The sequence below is a fragment of the Mirounga leonina genome, unplaced genomic scaffold, assembly GCF_011800145.1.
Source record: "Mirounga leonina isolate KUSES-001 unplaced genomic scaffold, KU_Mleo_1.0 Mir_170, whole genome shotgun sequence".
In the NCBI taxonomy this organism is placed as follows: Eukaryota; Metazoa; Chordata; class Mammalia; order Carnivora; family Phocidae; genus Mirounga; species Mirounga leonina.
The window spans coordinates 32,121,227-32,147,184 of record NW_023270433.1 but is presented as its reverse complement, the minus strand read 5'-3'; the positions used below and the strand labels follow the sequence as shown (position 1 = coordinate 32,147,184).

The following is a 25,958-nucleotide window of genomic DNA, read 5'->3' as shown; positions in this document are numbered from 1 at the left end:
GTGGTTTAAATAAAGAAAAGCAGTGTGACAATTGAGTCATCACACCAGGCAGGCTGAGCTCAAAGGAGTGTGCCCGGGAGCGGTTGGTGCTGTGCTGTTGTTGGGAGCTGCAATTTATTTTTCTGCAAAAACCTCATCTATCCCATCAAATCAATGTTGTTAATATGATTTTTATTGGTTTTGTCATTTTATTTGCATTGAAGTTATAAATTTGTTTTGCCTTTATATGAAAGATGCAAGCATGAGCTTATATTTAGTTTGCACAAATTTAGGTAACTTTCTAAAAACAATTCAAGTCGACACTGTGTCTTAAAAGCCAGTGGTCAGTTTTAGAAACACTGCTCTGGGGGCTTTGCATTGGAATTCAGACGGAGGGAATCCAAGGTATTTCCTTTTGACACAGAGCCCTAACTCACCATGAGTGCCGGAACTCTCCAGTTAGAGATGTGAGGAACCGGAGTCGAGATAGCAGCCAAGACATCAAGAGCAAAGAGGGCCAAGCCAGTAGCTCTTCACCACCACCGGAGTCTGCAGGCCAGCAGCTCCTCCAGGTTCACTACCCTCCAAAGCTCTGAGCGTGCACTTGCTTTTGTGATCCAGGTGACCATTGTGTTACTGGCTACTGGTATCGCCTTCTAAGATTTCTACTTTTGCATTCAGGATCTTTGAGAGTTAAGGCTCTGTGGGATAAAGTGTTGCCTGGTACTTAGATAACCTAGATGTCATGGAGCAGAGTTCTCTCCAGGCCAGGATTCAAGAGGTCTGATTCTCGGCAGGCTCATCATTGAGGATCCGGCACTAGCAAGCTCCTACCTGGGACCAGCCTTCCAGTGAAGTCTGTGGGGCCAGGCCCCCCTCTTCTGGGGCCTGCGTGCCTTCACATGGCCTCGGGCCTCCCCAGCGTGCTTTGGCCACCTTGCCTTGGTTCTATCGTGCCTCAGCCAAAATGTTTAATTCTGCGAAAGTCTCAAGGAAGACTGTTCTGAGCCACTGGGAGGGCCTGCTGCTGGGTGCGACATGGAGGAGGCAGATAGGACTCCCATCCTCAGGGAGCCCCTGGCCTGGGGTGGGGAGAAGGGGCCAGCATGAGCATGTGCCCAGTGCCACAAGAGGGAGACAGTGTCCTGAGTACAGAAAAGAAGAGAGAATTTCATGTGGAGGGATCTAGGAGGGTGTTTTGGATGGGACCTTGAAGGATGGCAGGATTTGAGATGGAGCTGTAGGCCGAGGGCGCATCATGGTGCAGGAAATGCATTCTCTAGGTGAGGAGGCTCAAAAGGAGAATGGGGCCAAGCCACAGGCTGTCAGGCCTGGAGGGGGAGTTGGGCCTGGGCAGCGGTGAGGCTTCTGGGTTAGTTAGAGACTTCTTGTTTGCAACAGATGGGAACTGGACTTGAACTTAACTAGGCAAAAAGGGTGATTTATTTGGAGAACTGAGAACCCTTCCCAGCAGAGGAAGGACCCTTCAGGAACAGCTGACCGGCTATTCAGACACCATCAGGACCCATCTCTTGATCCTATTTCTCTCCATATCGGCTTCCCTTTTCGCTTTCACGGCTCAATTTCCTTATGTGGAGGAATCCTGGGGAAGGGACATACTGGCCGGGCTCGGGTCAGGTCCCCACCGTGGGATCCAGCAGCTGGGGTAACATGGTCCCGGGGCTGCTCTGTTACCGTCTGCAGAAGGGAGGGATGCTGAGGAGGCACCCCAGAACTGTCCCCCGAGTTGCTGAGCAGAGGAATAAGACCTGCTCAGATCTGCATGTTGGGACGAGGAGGCATTAAAGAGGACGGGTTTTTTTTTCCCCTTTTATTCATAAAAACAAATTTGCAACAATTTATTAAAAATTGATACCATGCAATAGGGGTACGAGAAATTCCTCATTTACATTTGATTCTGGCAGTCCCGGTCTAATTTAAAGCATTTGTGCACTAACGTCACTGGAAAATGCCTTCAGGCTGAAGCCTCTTCGGAAATGTACGGTGTGTTTGCTGCGTATAAAAGAACCGTTAGATAGCTAGAGTCACTTCTGTGGGTCTTGTTATTTGCAGGGAAATTAAAAAAAAAAATGGGAAAACCTACAGTATCATTAAGACAGAAAATGTACTTCGTGGGTGAACCTAGAAGACTGAGCACGGTCAGGGGTCACAACGGGTTACGGACACACACACTCACCTCCGACTGTCTGATACTTTTTTGTTTCTGTTTCCTGCTATGCTGGAATAATATTTCTACAGGTATATTTGTGTGTGTGTGTGTGTGTGTGTGTGTGTGTATACATTATGTACAATGAATTGTCTCCTTCCCTTGGAAAAATTAAGTGGTCCTTTAAATTAAATCTGGTTTTGGTGAAATCAAGAAAGCAAGTCAATACTGGTAATACACAGTGAGTGACAACACCGATTTGTAGTGCCTAAAACCGACAATGACTTCAATTGGACCTGTGATGTGTTGACATTTTTTTTTTCCCCTAAAAGCTACAGTACCTCCATAACCTCTCTTGGGGGGAGGGGAGGGGGAAGCTATGCTACGTGAAACAGGGTGTTTTTGAAATGTTGGCGATGGTGGGATTCCTGTGGGCCCTTTTGTCAAAGTCTGGTGGTGACAGCAGTATATTCCTGACTTCAGTGGTCGGGGAAGAGATTATTGCCTGCCTGTTAAAGCTGCCATTAGGTTTCTTTAGGGAGTGAGCAACCGCTCAGTTGTGCAGACGTCCTGGACGCTGTCCTTCAGGCCTTTCTTTAGCAAAGAAGGAACCTGTCTAGGAATGTCACAAAAGTCGTTGGGAGCCTCTCTCCACCAGGTTATCTTGGTAGAGGGCTGTGCTGGGAGCTTCTCTGAGCCAAACCCCTGGTGGTCGTGAGGGCCGAAGGTCATGGTCATCCTGATTTCTCACGGGTCAGGGCTGCTTCATGGTTTGGTACGAAGCTTTCCCGGACAAGATCAAGTTTTGATCCTCAGAGCGACCCTGTGAGGTAGGCAGGACGGGGGTTATTTTCAACCCCAATTTGTTGGGGAGGGGAAACGGAGGCTCAGAGAGACACTAGTGATTTTCCCAAGGTCATGGAGGGAGTCAGCCATGGAGTGAGGACTTGAGCCCAGGTTCGTCTGACTCCCAGGCCAGTGCTCTCTGGGGTTCGGTTGAGAGGGAAGAGTGATCTTATGAATGAGAACCAGTGTGTTGACTGGTCACCCCTGTGACCCCCAAGGGCGAGCTCCCCGGCTTGTCCAGATGGAAGGCCACCTTCGGGAAGCCAAGGAGAGCCCTCGGCTAGCAACTCTCTCCCTACGACTACAGGGATGTCTTCTAGCAGAATGCCTGATTCACTTTGGTCAGAAACAAAGTCAGTGGGAAAAAAACCAACCCCAGCCAGCCCTTGGGCCCTGATGAGAGGTTAAAGTGCACAGTCTTTCTTTAGCGTGTTTGCTGGGAACAGACATTCCATGATTAGCTCGGGTGGTCCCCCTGATTACTGGAACACCTGATACAAACACAAGGACATGGCCAACGTGGTGGGTGCATGACCGACTGTCGGTGAATGCTGCAGCGCGGGTCTGCAGTGACGTGCCCTAAATCCCCACGGTCCCGGAACGGGTGTTATTGTGTTAATGTGTGGCATTTATCAGAGAGTAAGGTCCCACCGGGAGGCATGGGAGTCAGCCTGCTCCCGTAGCCCAGCCCTCGGGCCACCTGGCTGCCCTGCAGACTCCCTGTTCCAGGAAGGCTGGGGGTGGCTGCACTGGCGGCTGGGAGCCTGGCTGCCCTGCCCACCTCCTTCCCCAGAGGGCAGAGGGGCTGGCCTGGGGGGGGAGGAGGGGCACAGCCAGGGATGTGTGTGCAGAGGCAGAGGCGGTTTCTCCAGAAGCCCCTCGCCTCTTCTCAAGGCTGCTCAGGGACACTCGGTGACTTCTAGCTGGAGTTCTAGTGATTCTCTCCTTGTCTAGGATTTGTTTTGTTTTGTTTTGTTTTTTGCAAAGTTTCAAATATCCCAGCTCCTCCTCCTTTGCAGACATCGTGGAAGAAGTCATTTCCATTCCTCTTCTTTGTGAAAGAATAAAAACTTCACAAATAAGGCGCGAGGTCAGGTGCCAAGTGCCCCCATCCTGTCCACGTGAGTGCCACCGAGCAGCCCCACAAGGCCAGCCGTGGCGCCCAGCGGCTCCGCAGCCAGAGCTGACAGTGTTCCCGTGGCCTCTGCTCCGTGAGGTTCGGTCATGGGGGAGGCCCCGGCCCCAGGCCTCCCACCCCTACAGGCCAGAGACCATAACTCGGAAGGAGGGTGGCACGTGTCTGTGGCGGGGGCTGGCGGTGGGGCTGACGCAGGGGCTGACGCAGCTGGCATCCACGCCTCCGATGGACGGCAGGTAGGCGTGGTGGAGGATGGGGAGCTGGAGGGACAGCCGGCGCTGGATGCTGTAGCACGGGGAGAGAGAGAGAGAGAGAGAGGGCAAGGGAGGGAGGGGGCGAGAGGAGTTTTAGTGAAGGCTACCTGGCTGCTCACCAGAATGTTCCTGGGACTCGCTTTGGCTAAGAAGCTGATGGTGGGAGAATGGGTATCCCGAATCCAAGATCTGTCCATCCCATCATCTAACCATTCACCCACCTAGCAGGTGTTTAATGCGGGCCTACCCCTGCCAATGACTGCCCTGGGAATAACCAGGGAGATGGACTAAGCAAAGGTGACGCAGTCTTCCTGAGCGAGAGTGTGGCCATTCCTAAGCACAGGTTTTGCTCATCTCACGGGGCTTTGCTGCTGACACAGACCGTTCTCACTCTACTCTCGAGAGCCTCCAAATGGACTGAGAGGCTTCTCGCTGCTCTGGCCTTCCTCATTGGCCCTTCTGCCCCTGCCTTGCCCAGGACCTCAGCCCTTCTTGCTGGGCTGATTCCAGTAGAAACTCCTTCCTGGTCTTTCAGCTTCTTTGGTGACTAGTGTTATCTTTCCACCTCTGGGGCAGTACATGCAGGGCTGCCTACGATCTTTTGCCTAATTCTCCAGGTGAAACTTCTACCCACTCTCCACCCAAAACCTACCCTCAGGCGGCTAGTTTCCCCTAAATCACTGCTTAGCAGGGCCAACTCTTCCTTGCCTTTGCACCTGCTCTTCCCCCAGCCTGGAATACTCTCTCTACCTCCTACCTGTTTCCCCTTCACTATCCAGTTTAAACTCCTCAGAGAGGGCTCCGTCGTCCTCTGAGCTCCCAGAGTTCTGGGTAAATTCCAGAAGCACAGCCAGAAAAGCCTGAGGCAGGACGGAGGCAGGAGTGGTGTGTGACTCCTGGCAGTGTGTGTGTGTTGGGGGGGCTGTGCTCTGCCCAGCTGCATCTTGTGTGGTTCTCTCTTGTACCCGGGAAGCTGCAGTCTCGGTATCCTTAGGCCTCCTGTGTCCTCAGTGCCTGACCGGTCAGGTGAGGACCTTCCCCCCACCCCCAGATCTTCACAAAAACCCAGTAGGTAAAAGAAGTATTGCTAGTCCCACTATAATGACTAGGGAAGGGTACAGAGTTTAAGTAACTTGCTAATGGAAACAAAGCCAGAACTGGGGAAGGTGCGTCTCCTGCTTCTTCTGGGGAACCACAGTGCTTTGTGAGGAGGGCAAATCAACTCACAGGGGTCACCTCATCCCAACAGGTGTGCCCCTGGTGTGTATGCATGGCACTGAAGGATCCCAAGATGGATGGGGACAGACGCAATGCTGTCCCCCTCCCCCAAAGGACCTGTGCCTTGGAGAGTTTCTACCAAGGACACCTCACAGGTGCTCATGAGGTTAGCGTGTTGGAGCTCTCCTTTTGAAATTCAGGTTGAACCTGTGTGTGTAACCTGAGCTACGATTGACTCCTTAATGCAAGAGGGTGCTGGCCAAGAGTCCAGGTAAAGGGAGGCTGGAGAATAAACTCTAACCTGGGAAGGCCTATGGGCCTGGGCCAGGTGGACATCTGTCTGTGGCTCTCAGAGCCGTGGCATTTTCCTGTCTGGTAGTGGGGTCCTGTTTACACTGTCATTCATTTAATAGACGTTTGCCAAAAACCTATCAGTGCCGGAGCCTGCATTCAGTCCAAGGGACACGGGAGGGGCTCACCCCTTATCCTCAAGGTGCTTACACTCTAGTGGAGGGTACTAATAAGCAAAGCACTGACAACTGCCATATAACCATAATAATTATTCTGGAGTGTAAGCCAATGAAGCCTTAGAGCTAACTGGGGTGAGAAGCTATTGGCTCTAACACTAAATGGCCCCAAATTACACTATAGTTGGTGATTTGGCTGTCTTTGCTGCTTGTCGCTTTCCAGGGAGCAAGTTTCAGTGTTGACATTTCTTTTCTTTTTTAAGATTTCAGAGAGCGAGAGGGGCAGAGGCAAAGGGAGAGAGAGAATCCCAAGGCAGGGCTTGATCCCACGACCCTGAGATCATGACCTGAGCCGAAATCAAGAGTTGGACGCTTAACCGACGGAACCACCAGTGTTGACATTTCTGACCTCTGCTTCCAAGCTGCCATAAGCAAGGAAGATCTAACAGTTGCCAGTGGGAACACAGCTAACAGAGCTTAGATGTCACCTTCTCACTGAATCGCTGCTGATCGCTCTATTTAAGGTTACAATCCCTCACCCCTTGCCCTGCTTTATTTTTCTCCGAAGCACCTATGATGTAATACACTAGATTTTGCTTTTTTTAATGAAGTTCTTGTGTCACCGGATAGAATATAAGCTCTGTGAAGGGATTTTTGTCTGTTTTTTTTCACTTCCTTGTCTGACACACAGTAGGTGTCAGTGAATAGTTGTGGAGTGGTTAAATTTTATATATAATGAAGGCACTGTGCCTCAGTGGGCTTGATGGTGGACAGACCTGGGTTCAAATCCTATCTCCTGCACTTAGAAACTGGGGGAGCACTGACAAGTCACCTGCCCTTTCTGAATATTCGTTTTCTCATCTGTAAAATGAGCCTTGTAATTTGACCTGTATCATGGGGTTGCAGTGGGGTTCAAATAAAATAATGCACGCAAAAACGCGGTGCAGATCGAAATTGCTGTGCAGGAGTAACACGCTCTTCCGCAATAATTCTCAAGGAGAAAGTACTTACTGTTCTGGGGAGTTTATATCTTCTATAGGATCTTTGCATGTTCGAGAGGGCTCTGTTGTGTTCCACTGTAGCTGGGGATTTTGATCGAGGTGGTTTTTTAAAATGGCCTTTCCCCCATCTGAATGCAAAATAACAAGATCACAACACATTCTGTTAACTTCATTTAAAAAAAAAAAAATGCAGTCTTTCTAGGATGCTGCCCAAGGAGAGAGAATGCAAAAGAGCCTATTATCCCATCACGTGTCCTCCTTAATACCCTTAAGGAGGGCACGTACTGCATGGAGCACTGGGTGTCATACGAAAACAATGGATTGTAGATCACCACATCAAAAACTAATGATGTATTGTATGGTGAGTAACATAATAAAATTAAAAAAAAAAAAATTTAGGGGAGAAAAAAAAGAGCCTATTATCCCTCCAGAGCTGTGGTTTTTGTAGTACCTCTCTCGGGCCGAAGGCAGTGAACCCAAAAGCTTCCACCCAAGGATGGAAATGGCATCCTGGGGATTCCCTTTCTCCAAGAAAAAAAGGGGGGGCGAAAATCAAGTCAACCAATGTAAGTCACATAACTTGGAAATGAAAAGTTCTAACATAAAGGCCTGTTTCATGGGTGCTCAGGAATGTAATGACAAAGGAAATAACCCTCCAAGGTAAAAAATAAGACTGCCAAAGACAGAAAAGAGTAATAATAGTCAGTAAACTGCTGGTGGGAGTATAAATTGGCATAATCTTTCTGGGGGGTCACTGTCAATAGGCATCAAACCCTAAAAAAAAAGTGCTTATCTTCTACCCAGAATTTTTACTTCTGGGAGTTATCCTAAGGAAATAATGAAGGGTGTGTGTGAAATTATACACAAGATGTTCAAATCAGCATTGTTTATAATATAAAAAAGTTGGGACTAGTCTGAATTTTTCCAGTAATAATAGATTAGTTACATACTCATGTATGTATGGGGGCTCCATTCAAAGAAATACTGTGTAGCCACAAAATGCGATGATGTGGATGCTTTTTCAACCCTCTAAGTTTCAGAACCATCTAAGGAGACTTAAAGAAATATTAAATATAAAAACCTGGCCCCCACCTGAGGGATCTGCAGGAGCATTGCTGTTTAGTTGTTTTTCTGCAGTGGGTAACTTTGTGAATGTCATTTTGCCCCCATGTGAGTACAGTGGATCCTCTTTATTCATGGGTTCTGTATTTGTGAACTTGCCTACTCACTAAAATTTATTTGTAACCCCAAATCAATACTGCTAATGCTTTCAAGGTCATTTGCTGACACACACAGTGTTGAAAAATTAACATTGACCTCATGGTCAACAACAGCACTATAACGCATGCCTGAATGAAGCCCATCTAACCCGTGTATTTTTTTTTTTTTAAAGATTTTATTTATTTATTTGACGAGAGAGACACAGCGAAAGAGGGAACACAAGCAGGGTGAGTGGGAGAGGGAGAAGCAGGCTTCCCGCGGAGCAGGGAGCCCGATGCGGGGCTCGATCCCAGGACCCTGGGATCACGACCTGAGCCGAAGGCAGACGCTTAACGACTGAGCCGCTCAGGTGCCCCTAACCCGTGTATTTTCTCTGTCGGGCACATCACAGCCTTCTTGCACTTAGGCATGCGTTATAGTGCTGTTGACCATGAGGTCAATGTTAATGAATCAACACTATATATTAAATAAGACGTCTGCAAGCAGAAACACACATACAACAAAGTTATGTATTGACTGACCAAAATGTCAACCCGAGAGAGCCTCGCAGGAACCAAACCCTGTATTCCCCCCAGGAGCAGTGGTTCGGTAGTCACTAATTAATTCATGATTCACAGCAACTTTATCAAACACAATCACCATGAATAATGAGAGCTGACTGCATATTCTTAGGATAAATTCCAAAAGTGGACCTGCTGGGTCAGAACAATTTCTATTTCAACCAGCAAAGTTTGAGAATGCCTATTCCCCCAACTGTGTCCTCAAATTCTCTGTAACTTTCTGATCTGTCTTTGCCAGTCTCATTGGTGAAAATGGTATCTCACTAAAGATTTCATCTGCATTTTAAAAAAAGTTTTTATTTATTTATTTGAGAGAGAGAGAGAAAGAATGAGTGGTGGGGAGGGGGAGGGTCAGCGGGAGAGGGAAGGTGAGAGGGAGAAGCAGGCTCCCCGCTTAGCAGGGAGCCCACCTGAGGCTCAATTCCAGGGACCCTGAGGTCATGACCTGAGCTGAGGGCAGAGGCTTAGCTTAACCAACTGAGCCATCCAGGTGCCCTTCATCTACATTCTTTTAATAAAGAGTGAGCTTGAGCATCTTTTCATAAACATAGGAACCTCTTGCACTTCCTTCTGTGAGAACTCTCCTTTGCCCATTTTTCTTCTGTGTTGTTGGTTTTTTTTTAAATTAATTTGCATATAATTATATATGTCATAGAAATTATATAAAATTTCTCCTTATACCTAAGAAAATAAGCTCATTACCTGAGTTACAATATTTTTTGGCTTGGTTTGTTGGATTTTTTGACTACTTATGATGGGTTTGTATTGTTAAAAAAATTTTTTATAGTTAAATTTATCAACCTTTTCTTTTGTGGTTTCTGTGTTTTGCATCAAGCTGAGAGAGGCTTTCCTCTCTCTGGATTATATATATATATAAAAAATTCTCCTGTGCTTTCTGTGCTTTCTTTTAGTTCTTTCATGGTTTCACTTTCTACATTTAAATCTTTTATCCATCTGGACTTTATTTTTGTGTAAGGTGTGACATAGGGATTTAACTTTATTCTTTTCCAGATGGCTATGCACTTATCCCCATTAAATGTATTGAATAATTCATTTCCCTCCACTAATTTGAAATGTCCATCTTTACCAGATACTTATATTACTGTGAATAGTTTTTATTCTTTCAGTTTACTTGTTACTTATCTCAATTCAAATTTTTTGCAATCAACTTATATAGTAAGAATTTTATAATTTGCTTTTATAATAATACTTATGACTTCTATAAGAAACTATAAAAAAACCTAAAGATTTTTCATTGATTTAAAAAATAATTTTATAGCAAATTAATGAACAAATGCTGACAAAATGCAGAGAAGTATATTAAATGTCAAAGGAATCCTTTCTCACTTTGCAGTGTTCCTTTTCACACAGGTGGATACTGTTAACAATTTGGTGTTTGTTTTTCCAAACCTTTAAAAAAATGCACTTAATACACGCACACACAGACGTGTGCATGTGTGTGTGCATTTATGTATATCATAATGCTAGCCTTCATCTTGTTATTTTCACTTGGAGAGCTCTCCATATTTGCACAGATAGATCCATCCCATTTTTTTTTTAAAGATTTTATATATTTATTTGACAGAGAGATAGAGAGCACAAGTAGGCAGAGAGGCAGGCAGAGGGAGAGGGAGAAGCAGACTCACCACTGAGCAGGGAGCCCGACGTGGGGCTTGATCCCAGGACCCTAGGATCATGACCTGAGCTGAAGGCAGCCGCTTAACCGACTGAGCCACCCAGGCGCCCCAGATCCATCCCATTTTCTAATAGCTGTATTATGTGCCTTATTTGATTGTGTCATAATGAATGAAACTGCCCTACACGATGAACATTAATTCCAGTTTTTCTCCCCTACAATAACATGGTGATGAGCACCACGTGTATACATCTTCGCCCACGTGGGAGTATTTCCCAGGGGCAAGATCTTGCTAATGGAGTTGTTAATTAAGAGGTTTAACATCTAGGGGCGCCTGGGTGGCTCAGATGGTTAGGCCTTTGGCTTGGGTCGTGATCTTGGGGTCCTGGGGTCGAGCCCCGCATCAGGCTCCCTGCTCAGCGGAGAGTCTGCTTCTCCCTCTCCCTCTGCTTGTGCTCTGTCTCTCTCAAAATGAATAAATAAAATCTTTAAAAAAAAAAAGAGGTTTAACATCTAACATATGGATGTGCCCAACTGACTTCCAGAACATTGCAGGAGAATGCCTATTTCTACACACTCTTAACAACACCGGTGATCTTTGAAAATTTTGCTGAAATGTAGGCAAAAACCAGATTGTGTTATTTTGGCTTGCATTTCCCAAGTGGTTGGTGAGATAGAGTGTCATGTCATAGCTTACTGACCATTCTGTTCCCATACATCGAGAAGGCACATCTGAAACCGTGAAATGTCACTGGGAGAAGTAAGGTAAACTCTTCACTAAGAACACTGTACCCCCAATCAGAACCCCGGGAATGCTGGCCAGGTCATGTACGTGCGCCACTGGAACCCAAGAGACCGAGGGACAGAAGCCCCGGCTCTAGGCAGGGTAGGACCCCAAACGGGGCCCGAACTGTGGATGCCAGGTGCTCCAGCTCTGCCTGTGTGGCTTCAGGTCAGCCCCACCCCCTCTCTGAGCCTCAGTTCCTTCCTCGGTAAAGTGGAAGATGGCCAGCTGCTGTCTGATACCCAGGTCCCCACGTTCCAGGGACCCCGCCTCCTCCTACCTGTGCTCTCAGTGAAGTTCCCAAGGTTGAGGATGTCGTTGAGTTCTTGGTAGTGGTTCTGTTTAATGTAGGTGGTCTTTTCTGGTGTATCCTGCAGCTGCATAGTGACCTCTTCCAAGTCTTTATCCAGCTAGAAGGCAAAGGCTCCAGCTGAGTTAGAGCCCCGGGGCCCAGCTCCTTCAGCCCAGCTCACAGGGTCACGGGACTGGGCCTCGGGAGGGCGCCCAGAGCCAGAGAGGCTGCTGCCTGCTGGGGAAGAGCTGCGGAGGGCCCCTGCTGGCGGTTGTGCAGGAGGGGCCGGGAGGGGAGGGGCCTGGGCGCTCTAGTGATGTGTTCAGGGCAGGCTGGAGCCTTGGCGGAGCAGCTGGGTGAGCCGGGGCAGGCAGGGCAGGAGAGTGCCAGGGCGCAGGCTCTGAAGTTGGACAGGCCTTGGGGCAAACCCAGGCTGCCCCTTGCTGTCTGTGCACTGGCTTGTGAGACTGAGTCTCAACGCCTTCATCTGCAGAATGTGGTAACAACAGTAACTACCTTTGTGGTTACTGTGGAGATTAAACGAGGCAATGCACTGAAAGTTTAGCCCAATCCTTGACACATTGTAAGAGTAACCCGCCACTACAGTAAAAGTACTATAATTATGGTTACTGATACCTAGCAGCACTCTTGCAGGGGAGGACTGTCCTCCAGTCAGCTGTGAGCCTCACATGGACAACGAAGCTTAGCACAGGAGGGGCTCCTCTAGAGGATGGACTGCAGCTGCCTTCAGTTACAGAAAAGTCAGGTGCAGGCCCTGGGGCAGTTTAGCCCTTGAGAAGCCTGGTGCGTGTGTGTGTGCACGTGTGTGTGCGTGCATGTGTGTGTTGGGGAGGGGTGGTAACTGGGAAAAGCAGTGGACATTCTACTATAGCATAAGGGAGAGGAAGTTATAAACTGTAAAGTGTTGTTCTGATGTCAAGAGCACAGCCATTAATTTTTAAATGCATTTTCACGTGGAGGAGGAGAGAGAGACCTTTTTCTGTGTGACTCAAACAGCAGGACTAGGACAAAGGAGGCCAGATTGTGATTCGAGTCCAGGAAAAACCACCCAGCATTTTATGGATTTTGACAATGGCTTCGGTTTCAGGTTTCCTGAAGTGAGTGAACCCTTTATTGCTGGAGTGTGCAAGTAGAAGTCAAATGTCAAGTCATGGTCGTTCTAGTCAGAGAAAGGTCTGAGATTAAAACGGAAATCAGCAATGGGCTTTGAGGGACAGAAACCTTTTCTACTTTGCTCTGGTGACCAGTGGGGGGCTATCCCATCCTAAAGCAATCAGGTTTAGGTGCACAGACAATTGTGTAGTGGATCTTTGTGACAGACTAATGTGAGTTCCCCAAAAGGCTACTGGAATCTAGCAAATACAAATATGGAATGCCCAGTCCCATCTGAATTTCAGATAACGATGAATCTTTTTTTTTTTTAGTGCAAGTAGATCCCAAGTACTGTATGGGCCATCCTCATACTAAAAGTATGCTTGATTGCCTGAAATTCAAATTTCCCTGGGGCACCCTGTATCTCACTTCTTCCTCCCGGTTCAACAGTAGAGAGCACATTTCCTAGCCTACCTTGTGTCTAAGTGTGATCATGCGAGTTCTTGCCAAGGTGACTGCAGCAGACCCAAAAGGTGCACAATTTTTGTACCACTTGCTCATCCCTTGTGTGGACTTCTTCTTCCCCTCCTGTGACTGAGAACAGGACATGCCTTCCCCCTCCCAGCTTTAACCGTCCTGGTGAGGAGTGCAGCTTGGGGAGTGGCAGAGAGCAGGAGTGAATGAGCCTCATCCAGTCATGGCCATGGAGGCAAAGCTGCTGGCCAGCCAGGACCCATCTCCTCAGGACCATTAGGTGAGAGAGAAATATTTTCTCTGGGTCACTTCATTTTGGGGTCTCTTTGTTACAGCAACTTAGCAAGTTATCCTGACTAACATGCTCTTCGTTGTGTCTTCCCCATTCCACTCGTCGAATGAGGGTTTCTCTGGGAAACATGCAGCCTGCAGATCATGGGCCAGTCACACCTCTGGACCCAAAGACAGAGGGGAAGAAGGGGAAGGTAATTTGGTCCCCCATTCCAGGTATAGAAAGTCCAGAATTGGAGGTCTGGCTTAGAGAAATCTAGTTATGGCCTCTCTGGAATGCTGAAGAACCAGTTAAGGACCCTCAAGACAACAGTGAGGTCTCAGCAAACTTTCTTCCCTGAAAGTTTCTCTTTACTCCCTCCTGTCTTGCTGTACATCACATGGATGAGGGTGGTTTTTGGGTTGGGAGAGTGAAAAATCAAGGGCGGGGGGTCCCCGCACACTTAGGAAGCTCCTATAATCTGGGAGCTCACAAATCTTCAGGAACTTTCTTTCTGAGGATGTCTGGAATCGGGGCATGTCTGGCCTCCACGAGCCTGGGCCAGGTGAGTGGATTCCGATGAACTGCCTCTGTCTGGTTTATGGCCCCGCTTGTTCTCTCGGCTGTGACCCCAGCACATGGGACTGCACAGCCTGATGCAGGGGGTGTCCCGGGGTGGGGGGTCCAGGTTGGGAGTGGCAGCCCTGAGAAGTCTTGCCCTGAGGCAGACGGATGCAACTGGGAGGCTGGGGCCCTGGCTGCTGGTACTGGGGGAGCTACCTCGGTGATCTTCATTCGAAGGCGATGGTTTTCAGACTGCAGGCCCTCCAGGCGGGATGTGCTTGCTTGGTTCACGCTGGTGACTGAGGTGGACGTTTTAGAATCTTCCTTCTTCTGATTCTGAGTGAACTGGAATCGCCTGTTCTGGGTTGCTGCATCTGGGTTTGTTCTCAGAGTGATGAGCTGAAAGGACAAGGTATGGCTGAAAAGAGAAGCGCGGGGTCCTCCCCCTACAATCTCCCATCTACTCCGCCACAGCAGGTTCTGTGCTGGAGGCAACACGGACCCAGGCTGGCAGCCCGGAGCCCTGGGCTCAGGCTTGTCTCTGCCACTGACCTTGGGCAGGCCCCTCCCCCCCCATGCTGAGTCTCAGTTTCCTTCTTCGTCAGCAGAAGTCTGGTCTCCTGATCCTGACTCCACCTGTATCCCAACCACCCCTCGGAGCCCACCAGCGCCTCTCGGGCCTGATTCCAGCTGAGCCTCACTCTGCCTTGGGCCTCATTCCACATGGAAAATAACCCCGAGGTGACACTGGAAGACAATGGATGGAGGCAAGGGAAGGCTTCTGCTTCTTAGAACCATTGGTGAGTGTTGAGGAGACTTGTGACTAGCTCGGTCATGGACAAAAGCATTGCTGTAGAAGAGAAAAGGCTGCTACTTGATCCTCATCTCACTCAATTATTCAAGAAACACTTCTGGTCTGAGGCAGGCTCTGGGCCTGGACTGGAGAGCAGGGACTGGGTGAGGCAGGGCCCCTGTCCTCCAGGACCCCACGGTCCAGAGCCCAGAAGTACTGAGGGCAGGCTGGGCTGTGGGTGCTGTGGGCCTGGGCTGGGCTCTGTGGAGGGCCCGAAGGATGGTGAGGGAAGGGAATTCTAGGGGGGAAGAAGGGGCATGTGGAAAGCAAGGGGGCCTGGAGCTCAGGGCACTTAGGGAGAAGGGCAGTCTGGATGGTGGGCAGGGTTCTTTGGGGAGACTGGAGGAGACTCAAGGGTCCTAAAAGGCAGCCTGGTATCGGGGACTTGATTCTGGAGCCAGGAGGGCAATGAGGAGCTCTTGAGGGTGACAGAGAAGAGTGACAGGGTCAGGGCTGGGCTTGGAGGCATCCGGCATCTTTGACCAGAGTGAGAGAATGTCAGAGTGCAGGCAGAGAGGTCTTGGCATTGGCCTGGAGCCTGGGCACGCGCTGACAAGCAGAGAAGGCAGGCATATAGGGTAACAGTGCTCCAGGGAAGTCACCGCTTGGCGACTCACTGCATGGAGGTGCCATGGGCCGTCTGTTTAGGGCACAGTGGACCCCGACTGATCTCTCGTCCCCCCGTACTCCAAGGCACACCCTACCCCACTTGGGCCAATAATTTCTCCCACCCTCTCTATTTCCCGTTCTTCTCTGATGCTGAGACCAGCCTACTGCAGGGGCTCCCAAGATACCCAGGCCTCTGGTTCACCTGCCCGCTGCTGGGAAGGATAAGGTTTGAAAAACACCCTCTTGGGCTGGTCTTGAAGGTCAGGGCTTCAGATGAATGGCTGTTAAAAGTGGTTATTTATTCCTTTTTACCCACTAATGCTACTTCTGAGGCTCCATCTGAAGGGTATAGCCAGAAATGGGGATCATGTGTTATGTAGAGAAAATAAGTTCATTTATAATATAAAAAATCTGGAAACAACTGTAATGCTCATCAGTAAGGGAATTGAGTGGACAAGAAAACATGGAACATCCCCCGTCAGTGGTGGTTATGACTGAGAAACACAAAGGAGAAATTCACAGTGGAAGAGGCAAACTACAAAACGATATGTGGGTTTAATCACAGCTGTAACTGAGAAGGCACCACTGCCTAACCATTTAAAAAAGACCGCGGGGTGGGGGGTGCCTGGGTGGCTCAGTCCTGATTTTGGCTCAGGTCATGATCTCAGGGTCCTGGGATCGAGCCCTGCATTGGGGCTCTGCACTCAGTGGAGAGTCTGCTTGTCCCTCTCCCTCTGCTCCTTCCCCTACTCTCTCTCTCTCAAATAAATAAATAAAATCTTAAAAAAAAAGACTGGAAGTAAACACATCAAAAATACATAGTTTCGTAAAAAACTAAAAACGTTACCAGTGATTGTTTTTGGGTGGTGAGACCCTGAGATTTCTGGAAAATTTGATTTTTACGTGTTTGCATTTTCTAAACTTTCCATGATGTGAACTGTAATCATCCCAAGCAGAGAAAGCATAAAATGGCTAGAAAGCGGAGGAAACCAGCAGTCCCCTGTGCAGGGCCGGAGGCCAGAGGGCAGGATGCAGGGGGTGGGCCGTACCTTGGGCACGAACACCAGGCAGAGGGTGATGGTGCTGCAGAAGATGATGACCAGGGCAACGATGCAGAACTGCACGTTGGGCTGGTCCCGGGTCAGGAAGGAGACGGCGGCCCCGATGATGCACATGATCCCCACATTGTAGACACTCATCCCAATGTACTTGCTGTCATTGAGGGCAGGGATGCTGACGTTGCGCGTCTCCCAAGCCAGGAAACAACCGAACAACTGAAATGATGAGCAGAAGGGGGAGGTGGACATTATCACGGGGTGGCACACATCTGCTGCTCTGAGAAGGGGGGCTGGGGGCTTTGCTGTGGGCCAGGTCTTCTGGATGTCACCCTCGGTCTCCACTGGTGGCCCTGGGGGGAGTCCTGCTGAGGAAATGCACACTGGGGGTGTTATGGCGTCTGTTCTCCTCTGTCCCACAACCGGTTCACGTACAGCAGGCCATGGTGGGAAGGGCAGACATGATCTGGACCACCTCCCCTCACTCTAGAGAGAGCATGGAGGCCCAGAGAGGAGGAAGGGGCTTGTCCAAGGCCACACCGTCATACAGTGGCAAAAGTGGATTGTGTTTCCAGAACTTCAGTCCAGTGTTTTTTACTACTAAATAAGGCAGAGCCCCTGTGTCTGGGACTTCTATTTCCTCTCAATGCACAAAGTCACTCAGAATAGAGACTACATATCCTAACTGTCCTTGAATCTAGGTGTGGTATATGAGTAGGTTCAGGACAGTGCCAGGTAGGTGGAAGTGGTGTGTACAAGTTCTGGAAAGTATCTATAAAGGGAAACGGTGTTCCTTTCCCTCCTTCCTAGTAGAAGGAGTGGAGTGTGACGGGTGGAGCTTGAGCAGCCATCTTAAACCAAAAAGTCATCTGAGTCTACAATGTGGGAGCTGTACGGTGAAGACGGGGGGAGCCACAAGATCCAAGGAGCTGAGATTCTGGGAGCCCCCACCAGCCCTAGATTGCTCATCTGAGAAGGAAGTTAACTATCTCTTTAACCATTACTATTTTGGGTTTTCTGTCACTTGTAGCTCTACTCCTAACTGATACATCTCCCAACAGAAATGGACAAGGTAGAGGTCCAATGTGATCTGAAGCAGGGTGTGGAGGGTTTAGCCTTCATGGGTGGTCTAAGGGGAGGGCAGGTTGCGGAGGAAGTACAGATGGAATGCCAGGCAGAATGGTGGTGTGGGTGGGTGGGGGAGGAGCTGACCAGGACCACTGACCGTGCAGGGCCATCGGCTGCAGTCCAGCCCTTCTAGGACGTCTTTCCTCAAAGGCCCCTCTTCCTTCCGACCTCACCACTGCAGCTCAGGGCATCCAAAGCTGCATGATCCATTTAATAGCACACTGAGGGCTTCTGTTTTCAGGTTTGACTTAGTAGGGTAGCACGATGCCCTGTGCTAGAAGGGTGGCTGGCACAAGGCTGGAGGATCTGGAATCTTTGGGCAAGTCACTTCGCCTCTCAAGGCCTCAGTTTCATTGTCTGTGGAATAGGGATAATAATAACACCATCTCACAGGGTTTGTATCCAGATGAAATGGGAGGATGGCTCTGAAAGCATTTTGTAAACCGAAGTGCCCGGTATAAGAGTTGGCTAAAAGTTATTTTGTTAAATGGTATTATATATACAACCATGGTTGCTTTCCTCTCCTTTTCTCTAAGCGTATTATCTCACAGACAGATTTATTATTATTATTATTTAAAAAAATTTTTAAAGTTTTTAAGTGATCTCTACACCCAATGTGGGGTCCAAACCTACAACCCCAAGATCAAGAGTCACACGCTCCACTGACAGAGCCAGCCAGGCGCCCTAGACTGATGTATTTTTTAAAGATGTCTTTTAAAATGGGGAGCCAGAAGCCCAGGAAGCAGATACCTAGGAGAGAAAGAGTCCAGCGGGTGTTGAAAGCCTGCTTTGTGCTGGTTTCTTCATGTGTGTTCCCTTCAGTCCCACAGTGGGGGCTGTGCCAGCCGGGCCTGGCCGTCCATGTCTTCCAGGGGAAGTGGCAGAGGCTGGCCCTGCCGAGGGGCCCACACCAAACCATCACGAGAGTCTCTACCCATCGTAAAATGTGGGCAAGTCTGGGGACCTGGTGGTTGGCTGCCAATCTCTGAAGCGTGTCAGGAGGAAACGGATAGCAACTCGTTCTTAGGCCTTCAAGGAGTAGAATGAGGGTTCATGGGCACAAGGTACATCAAGGCAGATTTTAGTTGAGGATAAGGAAGAACCTTCTAGAAAAGCAACCCAACTATAGTGGGTTGAACGGTGGCCCTAAAGATATGTCCATATCCGAATCCACGGGGACTGCATATTTGGAGAAAGGGTCTTTGCAGACATAACTAAGGGTCCTGAGATGAGATCAGCCTGGATTATCCAGGTGGGCCCTAATTCAAAGGACAAGTGTCCTTACAAGAGACCCACAGAGGAGAGACGTGGAGAGGAGAAATGGCCATGTGAAGACGGAGCTGGAGATTGCCTGGAGCCATCAGCTGCCGTGCAGAGGCAAGAGGGCATTCTCCCTAGAGCCTTTGAAGGGGGCACAGCTCAGCCTTGGTTTTCGACTCCTGGCCTCCAGAACTGTGAGAGAATAAAAGTGTGTTGTTTCAAGCCCGTCTGTGCATACCAGTTTGTGGAGATTTGTTCCTGCAGCCACAGACACTGATACACCATCCACGGGTGCCACAGGCCACTCTGAGGCGGGGGGGCTCCCCATCTCTGGAGGTATGGCAGCGGTGAGTGACGGAATGCTTGTCGGGGATGCCCAGCGGGGGCTGGAAGTGCTGAAACTCTGACAGGGGAGTGGGCCGACAGGGCTGGGCATACTCTCTCCAGCCTTGAAATTCTGTGGTTTCAGAGCGGCAGGCACTAGGAGCTAGAGTTTTAGTCCACAAACCCTAAGAGCCAGGAGGGCGGAGGACAATTCCTTGTGCACACTGGAAACAGTAAGGCACTTGTGCTGCCAAATTCAGCTTTTGCTGCCCCATTGGGCTGGAGGTTCTAGCTTCACTGGAAGAGATGTGGTCACCTCCAACCACTTTTGCAAGTAAGTGCCGAAGATAACGGAGGGTCAAACATTACAGATGAACGCAGCTTAAATAGTCAATTGGATTCCCCATAATCTAATTTCACAGTCTCAGATCAGGGAGCGTGGAGCGGGAGGGGTCCTGGGGAGTCTGGTTTCACGCTCTTTATTCAGCAAGGGCTGGGGGCCTCGAGTCACGGGTACCGCTTGCTTCCCGCGAAGGGAGCGCCTTCCTTCCTAGGGGGCGCCACCACATGGGCGGCCACTGCTCTGTTGTACAAAATCCTTCTCTAATGTGGACTTCAAAGCTGCCCTCTGACGACGGATCTGCCTTCGGGTCTATGCCACCTGTCTCTGACAGCTCCGGTGACCATGTCTCCTGAGTGCCCTTCTCCAAGCCCAGGGCCACTGGCCTGGCCTCAGAGTCCCATTTCCACTCTGGGTACCTCCTGTGGACACCTTCAGGGTCATCACCTTGTGGGGCCCAGAGTGCAGCCCACTGGTCCTCATAGAATCCCTAGGGAAACTAGTCTCAACTAGTATAAAGTGGGGGACACTCTCTGCCTAGGGTCCCCTAACACATGCCCTTCTGGAAGGCAGCTATGCTCACCACTATACCACCAACGCAACACATGCCCTTCTGGTGTGGCCCCTCAGAAACAGTTCTCCGAAGCAGCAGAAGGTGAGGATGCATTTGAGCAGTACAAGAAATCCCTCTTTATCTGACCTTTGGAGAAGGCTTCATTCTTGGCCTCTAAGTGGAGGCCACACAGAAGCGAATGGCGGCTCAGCTTGCCTGCGGAAAGACCTGAGGGGGGAATGGGGGCTGGTTTCCTGTCCCTGGAGGGATTTCAGTGGAGGCACAGTTTGCATAGGATTGGAGAGAAGATTCAGGGGTCAACATGGGATCAGGTGGGGTGTGGCTGCCCTTTCAAGTCCTTCCAGACGTGTGGGGCGGGCTTGGTATGTGATCTTTGATTCTAACAGATGGGAGGAGTGGAAAGAGTACTGGGTTCGGAGGTTGGAGGTTACGAGTGCCCTTTAACCTTTCTGAGCCTGACTTCTGTAAGACGAGGATGATTCCAGTCACCTCCCACAGATTTTGAGAGAACGCAGTAAGATGGGGGATGTGAACGTGCGCTGGACGTTGACAGGCTGCCGTTCTGGGAGCGCTACGGTGGCTGCCCTGAGGCACACTCACAGGTTTTGGGGTTACTCTGTGGTTAAGCTCTTGAATCTGCCTCTCACTACTGAGTGACCTCGGGCAAACCAAGCCTCAGCATCCTCATCAGTGAAATGGGGCATTATCTGCACCCATCTCAGAGGGTTGTTGTGGGAATCGAGAGAACACGTGGCAGACACGGGGCCTGGCAGCTAGTAAGTGCTTCGTCCTGGGGGCTCTGTTATTTTTATGTTCACAGAGGCCCCTGGGAGAGAGAGCGCTGACAGAGAAGCGGCCCCCCAACCTCTGCCTTCTTCTCCACACCTACCATGAGAAGCCCCTTGTAGGCATAGACGATGCCAAGCCAGATGGTCATGTGCGTGTTTTCACAGTGCTCCAGGAGTGGGCGGATAGAGATGTCTCGTCCTGCTGGGTCCGGCTGTGCAAAGAGAAAACAGAAACCCAGGGATGGCACTGGGCACCTTTTCAGCAGCCAGGGCCCCATCTGATGGCCACTTGCCCTCCCGTGAGCTACAGCCAGTCCCTTGTCCAGGAGGCCTTTTGGACCCCTCTCCTATGTTCCCACGAGGCTGCTTTCTCTTTGTCAGTCATGATTCAGCCCTGCACTCTAGTTATCTGTGTTCTTCATGCCTTTCAAACATGAGTCAGATCTCCTGAGGGTGGAGAGTGGGTCACTTCCTGTGCTTCTAGTACTTAGCATGAGACCTGGTCCAGAGCATGCATCTGTAATGTTTGTTGAAAGAATGAAGGTGAGAATAAGGCACAAGTTATGTCAAGAGGCCTTCAGGTGTCTCTGGGATTAACTCCAATAACTGCTGGCTGAGCCAGCCTTGGGGCCTGCCGAGCTCTTCTAAGGAGACCTTCTTGCCCATCACCCCCAGTGAGGGAACAATGGGGGCAGCCATGTGTTATTCCACATGACCTATCCTGGGCCAAAGTTGATTGGATAGAGGGTGGGTACTTGACCCACAGTAGCCAATCCAGAGTCTGGTCAGAGACTTACGAGGTTTTCTAGTGTGGTGTTCTGCTCAAAGAGGGATGGTGGAGAGGACCCTACCCAAACATGGTCTCTCTCAGGAATTTGAGCTGGGAAACTCTGGGCAAGAATCAGCCACATGGTGGAAAGAGGAGAAAAACACACCCAGAGAATGAAAAAAAAAAAGTATATTCTACATATGTTTTTTCTGAACCATTTAAGAGTAAGTTGCAGACATCCTGACCTTTCACTCCTAAATATCTAGCAAGTATTTCTTAAGAATGAGGAGATTCTCGGGGCGCCTGGGTGGCTCAGTTGGTTAAGCGACTGCCTTCAGCTCAGGTCATGATCCTGGAGTCCCGGGATCGAGTCCCGCATCGGGCTCCCTGCTCAGCAGGGAGTCTGCTTCTCCCTCTGACCTTCCTCCTTCTCATGCTCTCTGTCTCTCATTCTCTCTCTCTCAAATAAATAAATAAAAGATAAAAGAAAAAAAAAAGAATGAGGAGATTCTCTTATATAACCACATATACTTACCAAATGGAGGACATTTAACTGATACAGTATCTAATATGCTATCAATTTTCAAATTTTGCCAATTGACTCAATAATGTCCTTTAAGACAACTGTGGTTTTTCCAAAGCAGGGTCCAATCTGGGACAATGTCCTGCATTTACTTGTCACGTCTTTAGTCTCCTTTAATCTTCAACAGTTCCTCAGCCTACTTCAGTCTTCTATGTCATGTATATTTCTGAAGAATCTGGTTCAGTTATTTGGTAGAATGTCCTTCAGTTTGGGTTTGTCTGATGTGTTTTCATGATTAGATTGGGGTTATGCATTCATGGTGGGAATCCTATGTAAAGTGATGTTTTTGCTTCCTTGGAGCTTCATCTCAGTGGCACTTGATGGCACTCTGTCCCATTACTGGAGATGTTAACTGTGATCATTTGGTTCAGTGATGTCTGCCAGATCTCACCACTTCAAAGGTACCATTTCCCCCTTGTAATTAATAAATACTCTGTGGGAGATACTTTGAGACTGTGTGAGTGTCCCGTTTCCCCACAAATGTCAACTCAGTGGTTTCAGCATCCAGTGATGGTTTCTACCTGAGTCACATTCCTTTGGTGGCTGAAAAATGGTGATTTTTTTTTTTTAGAGTTTATTTATTTATTCATGAGAGACAGAGAGAGAGAGAGAGAGAAGCAGAGGGAGAAGCAGGCTCCCAAGGAGCAGGGAGCCCGATGCGGGACTCGATCCCAGGACCCTGGGATCATGACCTGAGCCAAAGGCAGACGCTCAACCGTCTGAGCCACCCAGGCGCCCAGGTGATTTTTTTTTTTAACTCTATCATTTCATTTAAATACTTGGCACACCACTGTAAACAGATCTTTCTTTTCCTCCCATTTATTTATGTATATCAGTATGCATTTAGGGCTTCCTTTTTCATTTCCATTACTATCATTCATTTTGATGCTCAAATTTTCCCAGATTTGGTCAGTTGGAAACTCCCATGTGCAGTCTCATGTGTTTTTCCAATACATCCTCACACTTTTTGGGAGCACTTTCCTATGTCTTGGCACAAAAAGTACTTCTACTTCTTTGTGCTTCCTTTTCCCAGCCTCAGATTCAGCCATTTCTCTGAGGAGTCTTGGTTCTTTTTGGTGGAGAATGATATTTAGAAACCAAGATCTGGGCTCTAGATGTGCGGTATCATTACTTCTAGGCCCTTCCTTCCTCCCTCCCTCCCTTCCTTCCTTCCTTCCTTCCTTATCTATCTATCTATCTATCTATCTATCTATCTATCTATCATCTATCTAATCTACTATCTATCTATCTATCTATCTATCTAATCTACCCATCCATCCATCCATCCATCATCATTCTATGTATCTATCCTTGTCTCTCTACCATCTGTTTATAGATGTAGATAAAATCCTACACCACAGGGTTCTTGCTTCTTCCCATTCCATATTTGCATCTTCCTTCTCTCATAGTGAGATCTCTGGTTTTCCACAATATCAAAATAGTCACTCATTTGCTCAATATTAAATAGACACAAAATGGTTTTAGAATTTCTACATCCATGCACTACCAATAACAAACTTGCAAAGTCAAGTTGAAGATATATTTGTGAATCTATTTGTCTTTAGAACAGATACCCACTGAGGGTATCTCATCAAAGAACTGTGTCCAGGATGGAGTTGTCCTACAGAGGCCTAAGGTAAAGCCACAGGCCTAAGGGTAAGAGGTACGCATCCCCAGAGTCACTCACCAGTTAGAAGGGACATTTTGGTAGGATCCGGGGATGTGGAAAGCAGGCCTCAGGTAAGAGGGAATGGGTACCCTATTTCTCTTGGCCCTGCTCTCTTGGCCTGGCCTTTGAGGCAGACAATGGTCTGGGCTCCTGTGGTCTGGGGAGTGATGGTGCTTTCACACGGAAGCAGGAGGAGCTTCCCTAATGCCTGACAACCCAGCAGACATCAGAATGCAGGAGCACAAGCCCATTACGGTCATGCATGAGTAGCAAACTCATTAATGATGATAGTAGCTGTTGTTCTACAATGAAAGGCAATAATTTATGATGGACTCTTAGATTCTCTGTGTATAAAGGACCGATGCTGTCATACACCATTGTTCAATGTTATGAAAAGTCTATTCACGGGAAGCCGAGAGTGGCTGTCGGGCTCTTACATCCCCAGTGACAGGGAGCCCACCCCCTCCCACTCCTGGTGAGTGGCTGCACAGTTCTTTTACTGACCCAGAACCTTCTGTGCGTCCACCCCACTAGCCCTTGCCTTTCCTCTGGGGTCCTCAGAATAATCCCGAGCTCTCTCCTTGCGTCTGCACGCCCTTTCTCAGGAGGAAAAGAGCTGCAGTGAAGGTACACATCGCCTCCTGCCACGAGTCGGCCTGGTCCTTCAACCTGCTCGAGTTTACCATCGATCTATAGGCCTGTAATCGAGCTCAACACTCCAGGTGGTGGTGAGCGAGTCTGCCTGTGCCCTTGTTCCACATCTCCTCGGCTTTCTTTCTTTCCTTTTTTTTTTTTTAAAGAATCTCTTTTCTTAAGATTTTATTTATCTATTTGAGAGAGAGAGAGAGTGAGAGAATGAGTGGGGCGGGGGGAGCAGCAGAGGGAGAAGCAGACTCCTTGCAAGGAGCCCGACATGGGACTCGATCCCAGAACCCCGGGATCATGACCCGAGCTGAAGGCAGACGCTTAACCGACTGAGCCACCCAGGCGCCCCATCTCCTCGGCTTTCTAAACAACTATCTTCCACCGGTGATTTATATGTTCCTTATGGTTGACTAAGACTCCATGAGGTAGTTTTCCTCCAACTGCGGCTACTCTGTCTTCCCCCTTCTGCAGCTGACGTTGTAGCCAGGTTATCTTTTTTTTTTTTTCCTAAAGATTTTATTTATTTATTTGACAGAGAGATAGACAGAAGAGCACAAGCAGAAGGAGTGGCAGAGGGAGAGGGAGAAGCAGGCTCTGCACTGAGCAGGGAACCCGATGCGGGACTCGATCCCAGGACCCTGAGATCATGACCTGAGCCGAAGGCAGACGCTTAACCATCTGAGCCACCCAGGCGCCCACCAGGTTATCTTTTAACTTGTTAATAGCCCCCTGCCCATGCTCCCCATCTTGGTATGCTCTGACCCCCATCCTGAAATCCTAATCCGTACATCTGGTCTTTTAGCACCCCCACCCATCTCATTAAGCTTAAGCAAAGGTGGGAGGGCAGCAAAAAATCAAGGGCCAGAGTTCAGAGAACTCAGTGGTCCGAGGCTGGGCGGAGCCTCCTCTACGCTATCCTCCCACTACGGTGTTGATCCAGAAAGAAGCCACAAAAATCTGATCATTAACATCACCCTCACACAACCCCATGTCTGGGCACACTGTGCATGGATCAGAGTGGCAGGGGTTGGGGTGGTTTTAGGAGTGATGAGGTTCAGGTACTCCTGGGGCTGGGGATGAGGAGTCTGACCAGTCAGTCAGTACCCCTGTACTGAATCTCAAAGTCATCTATAAAAGCCATGGCTTTTCTTCTCTGATCTGTTCTAATAATGCCTGGGACTGGAGTTCAGAGTGGTCTGAGCAGTCACACACATGGGGAGAGATGCACTCGATGATGCAAAGGGTGGGTTGTGGGGGGGATGGAGAGGGAGGACCGTGGGGGTGGGGAAAGGCGCCGCCACCTGAGCGCTTACTTGGAGACGTTGTCACACAGCAAAGAGCCACTAGAGGGCACCCAAGACCTGCACGGAGGGTCT

At 49.1% G+C, this 25,958-nt stretch overlaps 1 protein-coding gene across 1 annotated transcript in view; it reads right to left on the bottom strand.

Moving 5' to 3' along the window:
- Window positions 1-4,004: 4,004 nt before the first annotated feature.
- Window positions 4,005-25,958, bottom strand: part of GABBR2 (gamma-aminobutyric acid type B receptor subunit 2) — a 233,141-nt gene continuing 211,187 nt past the window's right edge. The window contains exons 13-18 of the mRNA XM_035016224.1: window positions 21,018-21,128; window positions 16,497-16,721; window positions 14,202-14,384; window positions 11,552-11,681; window positions 7,081-7,198; window positions 4,005-4,415 (exon numbers count right to left, since the gene is read on the bottom strand). Coding sequence (XP_034872115.1) covers window positions 4,250-4,415; window positions 7,081-7,198; window positions 11,552-11,681; window positions 14,202-14,384; window positions 16,497-16,721; window positions 21,018-21,128 — 933 coding nt within the window. The 3' untranslated portion in view covers window positions 4,005-4,249. The remainder of the gene's footprint in view (window positions 4,416-7,080; window positions 7,199-11,551; window positions 11,682-14,201; window positions 14,385-16,496; window positions 16,722-21,017; window positions 21,129-25,958) is intronic.